At 36.6% G+C, this 17480-nt stretch overlaps 1 protein-coding gene across 1 annotated transcript in view; it reads right to left on the bottom strand.

Annotated features, from left to right (window-relative positions):
* The window catches only part of LOC100367505 (cytochrome P450 2J4-like), a 50565-nt gene extending 36890 nt beyond the window's left edge, over nt 1-13675 (bottom strand). The window contains exon 1 of the mRNA XM_085496245.1: nt 13287-13675. Within this exon, the coding sequence (XP_085352371.1) occupies nt 13287-13535 (249 nt within the window). The 5' untranslated portion in view covers nt 13536-13675. The remainder of the gene's footprint in view (nt 1-13286) is intronic.
* Nucleotides 13676-17480: the final 3805 nt, after the last annotated feature.

Genomic DNA, 17480 nt, shown 5'->3' with positions numbered 1-17480 from the left:
GTAGTATAGCAGTCTCTGACAACTAAATTATATTTGCCACTATTTGGTACCATCCCTATAGTGTAGTATAGCAGTTCCTGCCAACTAAATTATATTTGCCACTATTTTGGTACCATCCATATAGTGTAGTATAACAGTCCCTGACAACTAAATTATATTTGCCACTATTTTGGTACCATCCCTATAGTGTAGTATAGCAGTTCCTGACAACTAAATTATATTTGCCACTATTTTGGTACCATCCCTATAGTGTAGTATAGCAGTTCCTGCCAACTAAATTATATGTGCTACTATTTTGGTACCATCCCTATAGTGTAGTATAGCAGTCCCTGACAACTAAATTATATGTGCTACTATTTTGGTACCATCCCTATAGTGTAGTATAGCAGTTCCTGACAACTAAATTATATTTGCCACTATTTTGGTACCATCCCTATAGTGTAGTATAGCAGTTCCTGCCAACTAAATTATATTTGCCACTATTTTGGTACCATCCCTATAGTGTAGTATAGCAGTCCCTGACAACTAAATTATATTTGCCACTATTTTGGTACCATCCCTATAGTGTAGTATAACAGTCCCTGACAACTAAATTATATTTGCCACTATTTTGGTACCATCCCTATAGTGTAGTATAGCAGTCCCTGACAACTAAATTATATGTGCTACTATTTTGGTACCATCCCTATAGTGTAGTATAGCAGTCTCTGACAACTAAATTATATTTGCCACTATTTTGGTACCATCCATATAGTGTAGTATAACAGTCCCTGACAACTAAATTATATTTGCCACTATTTTGGTACCATCCCTATAGTGTAGTATAACAGTCCCTGACAACTAAATTATATTTGCCACTATTTTGGTACCATCCCTATAGTGAAGTATAGCAGTCCCTGACAACTAAATTATATGTGCTACTATTTTGGTACCATCCCTATAGTAAAGTATAACAGTCCCTGACAACTAAATTATATATGCCACTATTTTGGTACCATCCCTATAGTGAAGGATAGCAGTCCCTGCCAACTAAATTATATTTGCCACTATTTTGGTACCATCCCTATAGTAAAGTATAACAGTCCCTGACAACTAAATTATATTTGCCACTATTTTGGTACCATCCCTATAGTGTAGTATAGCAGTCCCTGACAACTAAATTATATTTGCCACTATTTTGGTACCATCCCTATAGTGTAGTATAGCAGTCCCTGACAACTAAATTATATGTGCTACTATTTTGGTACCATCCCTATAGTGTAGTATAGCAGTCTCTGACAACTAAATTATATGTGCTACTATTTTGGTACCATCCCTATAGTGTAGTATAGCAGTCTCTGACAACTAAATTATGTTTGCCACTATTTTGGTACCATCCCTATAGTGTAGTATAGCAGTTCCTGCCAACTAAATTATATTTGCCACTATTTTGGTACCATCCCTATAGTGTAGTATAGCAGTTCCTGCCAACTAAATTATATTTGCCACTATTTTGGTACCATCCCTATAGTGTAGTATAGCAGTCCCTGACAACTAAATTATATGTGCTACTATTTTGGTACCATCCCTATAGTGTAGTATAACAGTCCCTGACAACTAAATTATATTTGCCACTATTTTGGTACCATCCCTATAGTGTAGTATAACAGTCCCTGACAACTAAATTATATTTGCCACTATTTTGGTACCATCCCTATAGTGTAGTATAACAGTCCCTGACAACTAAATTATATTTGCCACTATTTTGGTACCATCCCTATAGTGTAGTATAGCAGTCCCTGACAACTAAATTATATTTGCCACTATTTTGGTACCATCCCTATAGTAAAGTATAACAGTCCCTGACAACTAAATTATATTTGCCACTATTTTGGTACCATCCCTATAGTGAAGTATAGCAGTCCCTGACAACTAAATTATATTTGCCACTATTTTGGTACCATCCCTATAGTAAAGTATAACAGTCCCTGACAACTAAATTATATTTGCCACTATTTTGGTACCATCCCTATAGTGTAGTATAGCAGTCTCTGACAACTAAATTATATTTGCCACTATTTTGGTACCATCCCTATAGTGTAGTATAGCAGTTCCTGCCAACTAAATTATATTTGCCACTATTTTGGTACCATCCCTATAGTGTAGTATAACAGTCCCTGACAACTAAATTATATTTGCCACTATTTTGGTACCATCCCTATAGTGTAGTATAGCAGTTCCTGCCAACTAAATTATATTTGCCACTATTTTGGTACCATCCCTATAGTGTAGTATAACAGTCCCTGACAACTAAATTATATGTGCTACTATTTTGGTACCATCCCTATAGTGTAGTATAGCAGTCCCTGACAACTAAATTATATGTGCTACTATTTTGGTACCATCCCTATAGTGAAGGATAGCAGTCCCTGGCAACTAAATTATATTTGCCACTATTTTGGTACCATCCCTATAGTGTAGTATAGCAGTCCCTGACAACTAAATTATATTTGCCACTATTTTGGTACCATCCCTATAGTAAAGTATAACAGTCCCTGACAACTAAATTATATTTGCCACTATTTTGGTACCATCCCTATAGTGTAGTATAACAGTCCCTGACAACTAAATTATATTTGCCACTATTTTGGTACCATCCCTATAGTAAAGTATAGCAGTCCCTGACAACTAAATTATATTTGCCACTATTTTGGTACCATCCCTATAGTGTAGTATAACAGTCCCTGACAACTAAATTATATTTGCCACTATTTTGGTACCATCCCTATAGTGTAGTATAACAGTCCCTGACAACTAAATTATATTTGCCACTATTTTGGTACCATCCCTATAGTGTAGTATAGCAGTCCCTGACAACTAAATTATATGTGCTACTATTTTGGTACCATCCCTATAGTGTAGTATAGCAGTCTCTGACAACTAAATTATATTTGCCACTATTTTGGTACCATCCCTATAGTGTAGTATAGCAGTTCCTGCCAACTAAATTATATTTGCCACTATTTTGGTACCATCCCTATAGTGTAGTATAACAGTCCCTGACAACTAAATTATATTTGCCACTATTTTGGTACCATCCCTATAGTGTAGTATAGCAGTTCCTGCCAACTAAATTATATTTGCCACTATTTTGGTACCATCCCTATAGTGAAGGATAGCAGTCCCTGCCAACTAAATTATATTTGCCACTATTTTGGTACCATCCCTATAGTAAAGTATAACAGTCCCTGACAACTAAATTATATTTGCCACTATTTTGGTACCATCCCTATAGTGTAGTATAGCAGTCCCTGACAACTAAATTATATTTGCCACTATTTTGGTACCATCCCTATAGTGTAGTATAGCAGTCCCTGACAACTAAATTATATGTGCTACTATTTTGGTACCATCCCTATAGTGTAGTATAGCAGTCTCTGACAACTAAATTATATGTGCTACTATTTTGGTACCATCCCTATAGTGTAGTATAGCAGTCTCTGACAACTAAATTATGTTTGCCACTATTTTGGTACCATCCCTATAGTGTAGTATAGCAGTTCCTGCCAACTAAATTATATTTGCCACTATTTTGGTACCATCCCTATAGTGTAGTATAGCAGTTCCTGCCAACTAAATTATATTTGCCACTATTTTGGTACCATCCCTATAGTGTAGTATAGCAGTCCCTGACAACTAAATTATATGTGCTACTATTTTGGTACCATCCCTATAGTGTAGTATAACAGTCCCTGACAACTAAATTATATTTGCCACTATTTTGGTACCATCCCTATAGTGTAGTATAACAGTCCCTGACAACTAAATTATATTTGCCACTATTTTGGTACCATCCCTATAGTGTAGTATAACAGTCCCTGACAACTAAATTATATTTGCCACTATTTTGGTACCATCCCTATAGTGTAGTATAGCAGTCCCTGACAACTAAATTATATTTGCCACTATTTTGGTACCATCCCTATAGTAAAGTATAACAGTCCCTGACAACTAAATTATATTTGCCACTATTTTGGTACCATCCCTATAGTGAAGTATAGCAGTCCCTGACAACTAAATTATATTTGCCACTATTTTGGTACCATCCCTATAGTAAAGTATAACAGTCCCTGACAACTAAATTATATTTGCCACTATTTTGGTACCATCCCTATAGTGTAGTATAGCAGTCTCTGACAACTAAATTATATTTGCCACTATTTTGGTACCATCCCTATAGTGTAGTATAGCAGTTCCTGCCAACTAAATTATATTTGCCACTATTTTGGTACCATCCCTATAGTGTAGTATAACAGTCCCTGACAACTAAATTATATTTGCCACTATTTTGGTACCATCCCTATAGTGTAGTATAGCAGTTCCTGCCAACTAAATTATATTTGCCACTATTTTGGTACCATCCCTATAGTGTAGTATAACAGTCCCTGACAACTAAATTATATGTGCTACTATTTTGGTACCATCCCTATAGTGTAGTATAGCAGTCCCTGACAACTAAATTATATGTGCTACTATTTTGGTACCATCCCTATAGTGAAGGATAGCAGTCCCTGACAACTAAATTATATTTGCCACTATTTTGGTACCATCCCTATAGTGTAGTATAACAGTCCCTGACAACTAAATTATATTTGCCACTATTTTGGTACCATCCCTATAGTGTAGTATAACAGTCCCTGACAACTAAATTATATTTGCCACTATTTTGGTACCATCCCTATAGTGTAGTATAGCAGTCCCTGACAACTAAATTATATTTGCCACTATTTTGGTACCATCCCTATAGTAAAGTATAACAGTCCCTGACAACTAAATTATATTTGCCACTATTTTGGTACCATCCCTATAGTGAAGTATAGCAGTCCCTGACAACTAAATTATATTTGCCACTATTTTGGTACCATCCCTATAGTAAAGTATAACAGTCCCTGACAACTAAATTATATTTGCCACTATTTTGGTACCATCCCTATAGTGTAGTATAGCAGTCTCTGACAACTAAATTATATTTGCCACTATTTTGGTACCATCCCTATAGTGTAGTATAGCAGTTCCTGCCAACTAAATTATATTTGCCACTATTTTGGTACCATCCCTATAGTGTAGTATAACAGTCCCTGACAACTAAATTATATTTGCCACTATTTTGGTACCATCCCTATAGTGTAGTATAGCAGTTCCTGCCAACTAAATTATATTTGCCACTATTTTGGTACCATCCCTATAGTGTAGTATAACAGTCCCTGACAACTAAATTATATGTGCTACTATTTTGGTACCATCCCTATAGTGTAGTATAGCAGTCCCTGACAACTAAATTATATGTGCTACTATTTTGGTACCATCCCTATAGTGAAGGATAGCAGTCCCTGGCAACTAAATTATATTTGCCACTATTTTGGTACCATCCCTATAGTGTAGTATAGCAGTCCCTGACAACTAAATTATATTTGCCACTATTTTGGTACCATCCCTATAGTAAAGTATAACAGTCCCTGACAACTAAATTATATTTGCCACTATTTTGGTACCATCCCTATAGTGTAGTATAACAGTCCCTGACAACTAAATTATATTTGCCACTATTTTGGTACCATCCCTATAGTAAAGTATAGCAGTCCCTGACAACTAAATTATATTTGCCACTATTTTGGTACCATCCCTATAGTGTAGTATAGCAGTTCCTGCCAACTAAATTATATTTGCCACTATTTTGGTACCATCCCTATAGTGTAGTATAACAGTCCCTGACAACTAAATTATATTTGCCACTATTATGGTACCATCCCTATAGTGAAGTATAGCAGTCCCTGACAACTAAATTATATTTGCCACTATTTTGGTACCATCCCTATAGTGTAGTATAACAGTCCCTGACAACTAAATTATATTTGCCACTATTTTGGTACCATCCCTATAGTGTAGTATAACAGTCCCTGACAACTAAATTATATTTGCCACTATTTTGGTACCATCCCTATAGTGAAGTATAGCAGTCCCTGACAACTAAATTATATGTGCTACTATTTTGGTACCATCCCTATAGTAAAGTATAACAGTCCCTGACAACTAAATTATATATGCCACTATTTTGGTACCATCCCTATAGTGAAGGATAGCAGTCCCTGCCAACTAAATTATATTTGCCACTATTTTGGTACCATCCCTATAGTAAAGTATAACAGTCCCTGACAACTAAATTATATTTGCCACTATTTTGGTACCATCCCTATAGTGTAGTATAGCAGTCCCTGACAACTAAATTATATTTGCCACTATTTTGGTACCATCCCTATAGTGTAGTATAGCAGTCCCTGACAACTAAATTATATGTGCTACTATTTTGGTACCATCCCTATAGTGTAGTATAGCAGTCTCTGACAACTAAATTATATGTGCTACTATTTTGGTACCATCCCTATAGTGTAGTATAGCAGTCTCTGACAACTAAATTATGTTTGCCACTATTTTGGTACCATCCCTATAGTGTAGTATAGCAGTTCCTGCCAACTAAATTATATTTGCCACTATTTTGGTACCATCCCTATAGTGTAGTATAGCAGTTCCTGCCAACTAAATTATATTTGCCACTATTTTGGTACCATCCCTATAGTGTAGTATAGCAGTTCCTGCCAACTAAATTATATTTGCCACTATTTTGGTACCATCCCTATAGTGTAGTATAACAGTCCCTGACAACTAAATTATATTTGCCACTATTTTGGTACCATCCCTATAGTGTAGTATAGCAGTTCCTGCCAACTAAATTATATTTGCCACTATTTTGGTACCATCCCTATAGTGTAGTATAACAGTCCCTGACAACTAAATTATATGTGCTACTATTTTGGTACCATCCCTATAGTGTAGTATAGCAGTTCCTGACAACTAAATTATATGTGCTACTATTTTGGTACCATCCCTATAGTGAAGGATAGCAGTCCCTGGCAACTAAATTATATTTGCCACTATTTTGGTACCATCCCTATAGTGTAGTATAGCAGTCCCTGACAACTAAATTATATTTGCCACTATTTTGGTACCATCCCTATAGTAAAGTATAACAGTCCCTGACAACTAAATTATATTTGCCACTATTTTGGTACCATCCCTATAGTGTAGTATAACAGTCCCTGACAACTAAATTATATTTGCCACTATTTTGGTACCATCCCTATAGTAAAGTATAGCAGTCCCTGACAACTAAATTATATTTGCCACTATTTTGGTACCATCCCTATAGTGTAGTATAGCAGTTCCTGCCAACTAAATTATATTTGCCACTATTTTGGTACCATCCCTATAGTGTAGTATAACAGTCCCTGACAACTAAATTATATTTGCCACTATTATGGTACCATCCCTATAGTGAAGTATAGCAGTCCCTGACAACTAAATTATATTTGCCACTATTTTGGTACCATCCCTATAGTGTAGTATAACAGTCCCTGACAACTAAATTATATTTGCCACTATTTTGGTACCATCCCTATAGTGTAGTATAACAGTCCCTGACAACTAAATTATATTTGCCACTATTTTGGTACCATCCCTATAGTGAAGTATAGCAGTCCCTGACAACTAAATTATATGTGCTACTATTTTGGTACCATCCCTATAGTAAAGTATAACAGTCCCTGACAACTAAATTATATATGCCACTATTTTGGTACCATCCCTATAGTGAAGGATAGCAGTCCCTGCCAACTAAATTATATTTGCCACTATTTTGGTACCATCCCTATAGTAAAGTATAACAGTCCCTGACAACTAAATTATATTTGCCACTATTTTGGTACCATCCCTATAGTGTAGTATAGCAGTCCCTGACAACTAAATTATATTTGCCACTATTTTGGTACCATCCCTATAGTGTAGTATAGCAGTCCCTGACAACTAAATTATATGTGCTACTATTTTGGTACCATCCCTATAGTGTAGTATAGCAGTCTCTGACAACTAAATTATATGTGCTACTATTTTGGTACCATCCCTATAGTGTAGTATAGCAGTCTCTGACAACTAAATTATGTTTGCCACTATTTTGGTACCATCCCTATAGTGTAGTATAGCAGTTCCTGCCAACTAAATTATATTTGCCACTATTTTGGTACCATCCCTATAGTGTAGTATAGCAGTTCCTGCCAACTAAATTATATTTGCCACTATTTTGGTACCATCCCTATAGTGTAGTATAGCAGTCCCTGACAACTAAATTATATGTGCTACTATTTTGGTACCATCCCTATAGTGTAGTATAGCAGTCTCTGACAACTAAATTATGTTTGCCACTATTTTGGTACCATCCCTATAGTGTAGTATAGCAGTTCCTGCCAACTAAATTATATTTGCCACTATTTTGGTACCATCCCTATAGTGTAGTATAGCAGTCCCTGACAACTAAATTATATGTGCTACTATTTTGGTACCATCCCTATAGTGTAGTATAGCAGTCTCTGACAACTAAATTATATTTGCCACTATTTTGGTACCATCCCTATAGTGTAGTATAGCAGTTCCTGCCAACTAAATTATATTTGCCACTATTTTGGTACCATCCATATAGTGTAGTATAACAGTCCCTGACAACTAAATTATATTTGCCACTATTTTGGTACCATCCCTATAGTGTAGTATAACAGTCCCTGACAACTAAATTATATTTGCCACTATTTTGGTACCATCCCTATAGTAAAGTATAGCAGTCCCTGACAACTAAATTATATGTGCCACTATTTTGGTACCATCCCTATAGTGAAGTATAGCAGTCTCTGACAACTAAATTATATTTGCCACTATTTTGGTACCATCCCTATAGTGTAGTATAGCAGTTCCTGCCAACTAAATTATATTTGCCACTATTTTGGTACCATCCCTATAGTGTAGTATAACAGTCCCTGACAACTAAATTATATTTGCCACTATTTTGGTACCATCCCTATAGTGTAGTATAGCAGTTCCTGCCAACTAAATTATATTTGCCACTATTTTGGTACCATCCCTATAGTGTAGTATAACAGTCCCTGACAACTAAATTATATTTGCCACTATTTTGGTACCATCCCTATAGTGTAGTATAACAGTCCCTGACAACTAAATTATATTTGCCACTATTTTGGTACCATCCCTATAGTGAAGTATAGCAGTCCCTGACAACTAAATTATATGTGCTACTATTTTGGTACCATCCCTATAGTGAAGGATAGCAGTCCCTGGCAACTAAATTATATTTGCCACTATTTTGGTACCATCCCTATAGTGTAGTATAACAGTCCCTGACAACTAAATTATATTTGCCACTATTTTGGTACCATCCCTATAGTGTAGTATAGCAGTTCCTGCCAACTAAATTATATTTGCCACTATTTTGGTACCATCCCTATAGTGTAGTATAACAGTCCCTGACAACTAAATTATATTTGCCACTATTTTGGTACCATCCCTATAGTGTAGTATAACAGTCCCTGACAACTAAATTATATTTGCCACTATTTTGGTACCATCCCTATAGTGAAGTATAGCAGTCCCTGACAACTAAATTATATGTGCCACTATTTTGGTACCATCCCTATAGTGAAGGATAGCAGTTCCTGCCAACTAAATTATATTTGCCACTATTTTGGTACCATCCCTATAGTGTAGTATAGCAGTCCCTGACAACTAAATTATATTTGCCACTATTTTGGTACCATCCCTATAGTAAAGTATAACAGTCCCTGACAACTAAATTATATTTGCCACTATTTTGGTACCATCCCTATAGTGTAGTATAACAGTCCCTGACAACTAAATTATATTTGCCACTATTTTGGTACCATCCCTATAGTAAAGTATAGCAGTCCCTGACAACTAAATTATATTTGCCACTATTTTGGTACCATCCCTATAGTAAAGTATAACAGTCCCTGACAACTAAATTATATTTGCCACTATTTTGGTACCATCCCTATAGTGTAGTATAACAGTCCCTGACAACTAAATTATATTTGCCACTATTTTGGTACCATCCCTATAGTGTAGTATAACAGTCCCTGACAACTAAATTATATTTGCCACTATTTTGGTACCATCCCTATAGTGTAGTATAGCAGTCCCTGACAACTAAATTATATGTGCTACTATTTTGGTACCATCCCTATAGTGTAGTATAGCAGTCTCTGACAACTAAATTATATTTGCCACTATTTTGGTACCATCCCTATAGTGTAGTATAGCAGTTCCTGCCAACTAAATTATATTTGCCACTATTTTGGTACCATCCCTATAGTGTAGTATAACAGTCCCTGACAACTAAATTATATTTGCCACTATTTTGGTACCATCCCTATAGTGTAGTATAGCAGTTCCTGCCAACTAAATTATATTTGCCACTATTTTGGTACCATCCCTATAGTGTAGTATAACAGTCCCTGACAACTAAATTATATGTGCTACTATTTTGGTACCATCCCTATAGTGTAGTATAACAGTCCCTGACAACTAAATTATATGTGCTACTATTTTGGTACCATCCCTATAGTGAAGGATAGCAGTCCCTGGCAACTAAATTATATTTGCCACTATTTTGGTACCATCCCTATAGTGTAGTATAGCAGTCCCTGACAACTAAATTATATTTGCCACTATTTTGGTACCATCCCTATAGTAAAGTATAACAGTCCCTGACAACTAAATTATATTTGCCACTATTTTGGTACCATCCCTATAGTGTAGTATAACAGTCCCTGACAACTAAATTATATTTGCCACTATTTTGGTACCATCCCTATAGTAAAGTATAGCAGTCCCTGACAACTAAATTATATTTGCCACTATTTTGGTACCATCCCTATAGTGTAGTATAGCAGTTCCTGCCAACTAAATTATATTTGCCACTATTTTGGTACCATCCCTATAGTGTAGTATAACAGTCCCTGACAACTAAATTATATTTGCCACTATTATGGTACCATCCCTATAGTGAAGTATAGCAGTCCCTGACAACTAAATTATATTTGCCACTATTTTGGTACCATCCCTATAGTGTAGTATAACAGTCCCTGACAACTAAATTATATTTGCCACTATTTTGGTACCATCCCTATAGTGAAGTATAGCAGTTCCTGCCAATAAATTATATTTGCCACTATTTTGGTACCATCCCTATAGTGTAGTATAGCAGTCCCTGACAACTAAATTATATGTGCTACTATTTTGGTACCATCCCTATAGTGAAGGATAGCAGTCCCTGGCAACTAAATTATATTTGCCACTATTTTGGTACCATCCCTATAGTGTAGTATAGCAGTCCCTGACAACTAAATTATATTTGCCACTATTTTGGTACCATCCCTATAGTAAAGTATAACAGTCCCTGACAACTAAATTATATTTGCCACTATTTTGGTACCATCCCTATAGTGTAGTATAACAGTCCCTGACAACTAAATTATATTTGCCACTATTTTGGTACCATCCCTATAGTAAAGTATAGCAGTCCCTGACAACTAAATTATATTTGCCACTATTTTGGTACCATCCCTATAGTGTAGTATAGCAGTTCCTGCCAACTAAATTATATTTGCCACTATTTTGGTACCATCCCTATAGTGTAGTATAACAGTCCCTGACAACTAAATTATATTTGCCACTATTATGGTACCATCCCTATAGTGAAGTATAGCAGTCCCTGACAACTAAATTATATTTGCCACTATTTTGGTACCATCCCTATAGTGTAGTATAACAGTCCCTGACAACTAAATTATATTTGCCACTATTTTGGTACCATCCCTATAGTGAAGTATAGCAGTTCCTGCCAATAAATTATATTTGCCACTATTTTGGTACCATCCCTATAGTGAAGTATAACAGTCCCGACAACAAAATTATATGTGCTACTATTTTGGTACTACACCGATGAACAACGCTGAAGAGATGAAGACCTCTGAACCCCTTATGAAGGATGAGTACCGGGTAGGACTGTATAATTAAGAATTGAGCGACATTAAAGACAAGAAGATGAAAGAACGACCCGGTTTATTAGCGAATTGCTGTGTTATGTCTGTCATCGTGTAGGCCTATTTGAAGTTTTGGACGGAACTTGGCTCAGTGATTTGGAACTAATTACAAGATACCGTCGCTATTCTGACATCCGTAGTTATTAATGTAGTGAACGATTAATCAAAAGATATGACGTATTCAGTACTTAGTGTGATTGGCTTTATGATTGAAGGTTACGCCTTAGAGTCTTTTACTGTTTTGTAATTGGTCAGAGTTTTGAAAATGAATAAAGAGAGTTTGAGTTGGTCTTGACGAGCACAGCACGATAGACGCAGGAGAGAGAGAGGGCAGTCCGAGAGTCCAGTCCAGGGGCGAGCCTTGAGGCAGTCCAGTCTTGGGCAAGTCTTGGTTCAGCCTTGTGATTAGTCTTGGGGACTTTTCCCCAGGGCGCTGTGTCTTATAGAGTGCTCCAAAAGATCGACTAAGACGAGAGCTGAAACGTATTTCGTTGTGTGTGTCTTATTTGACTGTAAAGTTAAAGTGACTTCCCGATCCCGTACCTCAAGGGGACGAGATATAGAGACGAGACGAGTTCCCCCCCCCCCCCTGACAAGTGTGGAGAACACGAGAGAGAAGAGTTTTTCCCCTGATATTTTCTTGGCTTTCCGAGCCGTGTTTGGTAGTTGCCATTATTTAAACCAAGATATTCGTGCAATCCCATACTCACGATGTGTCACGTTATGAAATGGCATACCTCATTTCTCCTCAATTTACCACCGTTTACACATATTTGACATACGAGACTAATATGGATATCAATTTCACTATTATCGTAGTTGGTTGCAATGCATAGTAAATTTCACTTGCTTGTCTTGGCCTAGGCGCATGCGCACGAACATTTGTTGTAAATCTTCGACGAACTCTAAATAACCCCAAAACAATGTTGCACAACGACCATCTGAACATGAGCAAACATAGCTACTATATTTGAATCTCCCTTTGGATAGGGGACAATTTTACCTTTTTCTTTGGGGCATGGGATTATTTTTTTGAATGTTGTTATGGCAGGGTGTTTTTGTAAGGGAGGGATAAATATTAATACTAAATGCAATCCAGGTTGTTGGGAATTTAACAAAGGGGGTGGCTGTCAAACTCCCCAAGAGCATGTAGATCGAAACAAACACCGTTGTCAGAAGTCACATTTGAAAATATTTATTAAGTGAACAGCTATTAATTTCAACTTTGGGTTAGGTGCTACATAATCTATCAAATCAAATGAGTTGTAAAAATAAATTATTACTTACTCTAATACTGAACACATTACCATATCTCTCAGAGTATTCCCGAAACGCGCCGAGTGGGTTCCTTAAAATTGGTAACACACATCCAATAATGGGAAAACCATCGGGACCAGGGGGGAAATTCCTCGGACGTGGTGGAAAATATTTCTTGTACAACAGAATAAATACGACCAGTGCCACGACATATGTCATGATATTGTTGGTGGTTGGTAAAAGATCAAATATAGTTGTATAACCAGACATACTTGGCATATAAATAGTTTCACTCTGCGAATGTGTGCGTAATGCTGAGTAACGTACAAGCACCGTATTTATACACCTGGTAGGGTTAGTTGTCCGTACGAGGGCGTGGACACACTGGTAATCATAACGGTGTAAATGGCAAGGACGGATTCGTGGATAGAGATATAGATTCCAGGGCACCGTGTTCTAATTCATATGATGCACATGCGCCATGACGGCTTGTGGTCAATCAAATCAAATTGCCAACCCGTCCTTTTTTGACGGATGGTTTCAATGGCGTGAATAGGCCAGAATATTGAGGACTCCCATTTAGCCAGGTGACAGCCAATCCGACTAGGGCTTTTGTCGTCAATTGTTCATTTTAGCTTACTAATAAGCCAATATTTTAAAACATGTCCTTCACCTTAACAAATCTTTTGAAATCAATATTCACGGAAAACAGCAATAAGAGGGCATATATTATAGTGCATACGCGTGTATACATGATTAAAGTACACATGACCTTTTAAGCCTCTTACTGTCCGCATGCGCAGTAAAGTACGTTTACGTCAGAAATCACGCTATAATTGGAACATAGGTTCTTGCATTGTGTTTGTAGTGAAATTAGAGGGTACAGGCGATCATATTTGTGTAATTCTTTCCTGTAATGTTCCCGAAATACCGTAAGTTTATATTTTAGATTCGCATCGACAGTTGGAAAATCACGTGATTATCACGATCATTTCGTCTCTGAATCACGCGTTGGTGTTATGATTCACCACCGCGTGTTACTTGTTGTTACCGTCGCCTTGAACTAAACAACAGTTTGAAAGCAGGTCGGTTCATTGCCTACTGCCCAGGGACTGGCGTACTATTTTAGCTCCTCAAGTTACCCGTTAAACACTACCTATTAAAAGTTCAACAACCATTCAGCCGAGTATTACAGGACATAGAGTACATATCTCCAGTTGTGTTGATCCTTACATTGGATAGGATAGTTTTCTAATACCCCAGTGGACGCTAGCAAAAATCCCAGTCAACAGTACGTAAATCAAAAAACATCAGAAATGTAATAACATTAAGACCTTGTAAAAACATGTTGCAATGGGAAGGTCAGGTGTCTTTATCTAGTAAGTTAAAGAGTTAATAAGTCACACAGAGGTTATGCATCGACAGAACCGTTTAGCAATATCGGGAAACAGTGGAAGGCCAACGTGAGTTTTAAAACGCAATTTTAATACCAGACCTTGTTAACCAATGATCACATGATTGGTTATTAGTACTTTACGCATCCAAGTAAATGGAGGGCATACAAGACATGCAATTAGAACATGTTATGCGTAGGGCATGGTATAAACTCGCTTCCAGGATTCACCAAAAGACAGGGAGCGATGTTTGACTTTTGTTTTCGTTTAAGAGAGAGGAATAGGTGAGAGTGACATGAATCCAACTACGAGTTACTCACGTCTATGGTGCATAGAGCGCTATGACGAAACAACCAAACAATTCAAAGCACAAACTCAGAGCATCCAAAAACAACTTTTTAAGTTTAAGAAAAAAGGAAAACTGCTGGACATGTATCATTGGAAGAGTGTGCCAAACATGCATGTAATGGTTGCCTGCCAGTGACGTAGGTATGGGTTCACGGTTCACGGTGGTACGCTATGCTACCGATTGTGAAATGTAGATAATAAACCGTTGTCTGTAAATTAGAATCATTCTGTATAGTAAACCCACGCACATGATTAAGCACTTTTTTTTAAAATCACTATGGATTCCTTTGCGTTTAAAAGTAGTGCTGGACCAAAAAATATACGGGTCTCTTTTTTAAGTGGTAACGAATGAAATGTAACCCAAAATAAAGCAACATAAGCCAGTGATGATGTCTTCTTTTAGCAACCTAACAAAGCGCAAGGCCCTTCAATAATGACTTGGTTGAGCCAGCAATTCTTGGTTAAAATAATTGACTAATTTTCTACCCCGAATAGACCAACTATTAAAATTATGGCGCCTCTTCCAGACAGTCAAGAATAAGATGTATGTACATTATTTAGAATAAATCATAAATATATAATAATTACGAATACAGCATCCAGCTCATAATATGAAATCTGCGCGCAGATACTGAAAACAAACCGAGCTGATCATGATATCTCAGTTTGTAGAATTTTTCTTTGTGGTTAGTCTTTATTGACGAAGTGCTCCAAACATAACACGTCATTCAAAATGCATTTACTTAGGTGTGATATAAACGCTCTCGCTGCCTTCAGAGAGTGTACGTTCATATTCTATTTAGTGAGGTGTACGTTCATACTCTATTTAATGACGTGTACGTTTATACTCTATTGAGTGAAGTGAACGTTCATACTCTATTTGGTGACGTGTACTTTCATATTCTATTTAGTGAAGTGAACGTTCATATTCTATTTAGTGACGTGTACGTTCATACTCTATTTAGTGACGTGTACGTTCATATTCTATTGAGTGAAGTGAACGTTCATATTCTATTTTGTGACGTGTACGTTCATACTCTATTTAGTGACGTGTACGTTCATATTCTATTTAGTGATGTGTACGTTCATATTCTATTTAGTGACGTGAACGTTAATACTCTATTTAGTGACGTGTACGTTCATATTCTATTTAGTGACGTGTACATTCATACTCAATTTAGTGAAGTGAACGTTCATACTCTAGTTAGTGACGTGAACGTTCATACTCTATTTAGTGAAGTGAACGTTCATACTCTTTAGTGACGTGTACGTTCATACTCTATTTAGTGACGCGTACTTTCATACTCTATTTAGTGAGACGAACGCTCATATTCTATTTAGTGAGGTGTACGTTCATATTCTATTTAGTGACGTGTACGTTCATACTCTATTTAGTGACGTGTACGTTCACACTCTTATTTAGTGAGGTGTACGTTCATATTCTATTTAGTGAGGTGTACGTTCATATTCTATTTAGTGACGTGTACGTTAATATTCTATTTAGTGACGTGTACGTTCATACTCTATTTAGTGACGTGTACGTTCATACTCTATTAAGTGACGTGTACGTTCATACTCTATTTCGGGAGGTGTACGTTCATATTCTATTTAGTGATGTGTACGTTCATATTCTATTTAGTGAGGTGTACGTTCATATTCCATTTAGTGACGTGTACGTTCATATTCTATTTAGTGACGTGTACGTTCATACTCTATTTAGTGACGTGTACGTTCATACTCTATTTAGTGACGTGTACGTTCATACTCTATTTAGTGACGTGTACGTTCATACTCTATTAAGTGACGTGTACGTTCATACTCTATTTCGGGAGGTGTACGTTCATATTCTATTTAGTGACGTGTACGTTCATACTCTATTTAGTGAGGTGAACGTTCATACTCTATTTCGGGAGGTGTACGTTCATATTCTATTTAGTGATGTGTACGTTCATATTCTATTTAGTGAGGTGTACGTTCATATTCCATTTAGTGACGTGTACGTTCATATTCTATTTAGTGACGTGTACGTTCATACTCTATTTAGTGACGTGTACGTTCATACTCTATTTAGTGACGTGTACGTTCATACTCTATTTAGTGACGTGTACGTTCATACTCTATTAAGTGACGTGTACGTTCATACTCTATTTCGGGAGGTGTACGTTCATATTCTATTTACTGACGTGTACGTTCATATTCTATTTAGTGAGGTGTACGTTCATATTCTATTTAGTGACGTGTACGTTCATACTCTATTTAATGAGGTGAACGTTCATATTCTATTTAGTGACGTGTACGTTAATACTCTATTTAGTGACGTGTACGTTCATACTCTAGTTAGTGACGTGTACGTTCATACTCTAGTTAGTGACGTGTACGTTCATACTCTAGTTAGTTACGTGTACGTTCATACTCTAGTTAGTGACGTGTACGTTCATACTCTATTTAGTGAAGTGAACGTTCATATTCTATTTAGTGACGT

This window comes from Saccoglossus kowalevskii, unplaced genomic scaffold, assembly GCF_978046115.1.
Source record: "Saccoglossus kowalevskii unplaced genomic scaffold, keSacKowa6.1 SCAFFOLD_24, whole genome shotgun sequence".
Classification (NCBI taxonomy): Eukaryota; Metazoa; Hemichordata; class Enteropneusta; family Harrimaniidae; genus Saccoglossus; species Saccoglossus kowalevskii.
Note: the sequence above shows the minus strand (reverse complement) of the source record. Positions and strands in the feature narration are given on the sequence as shown.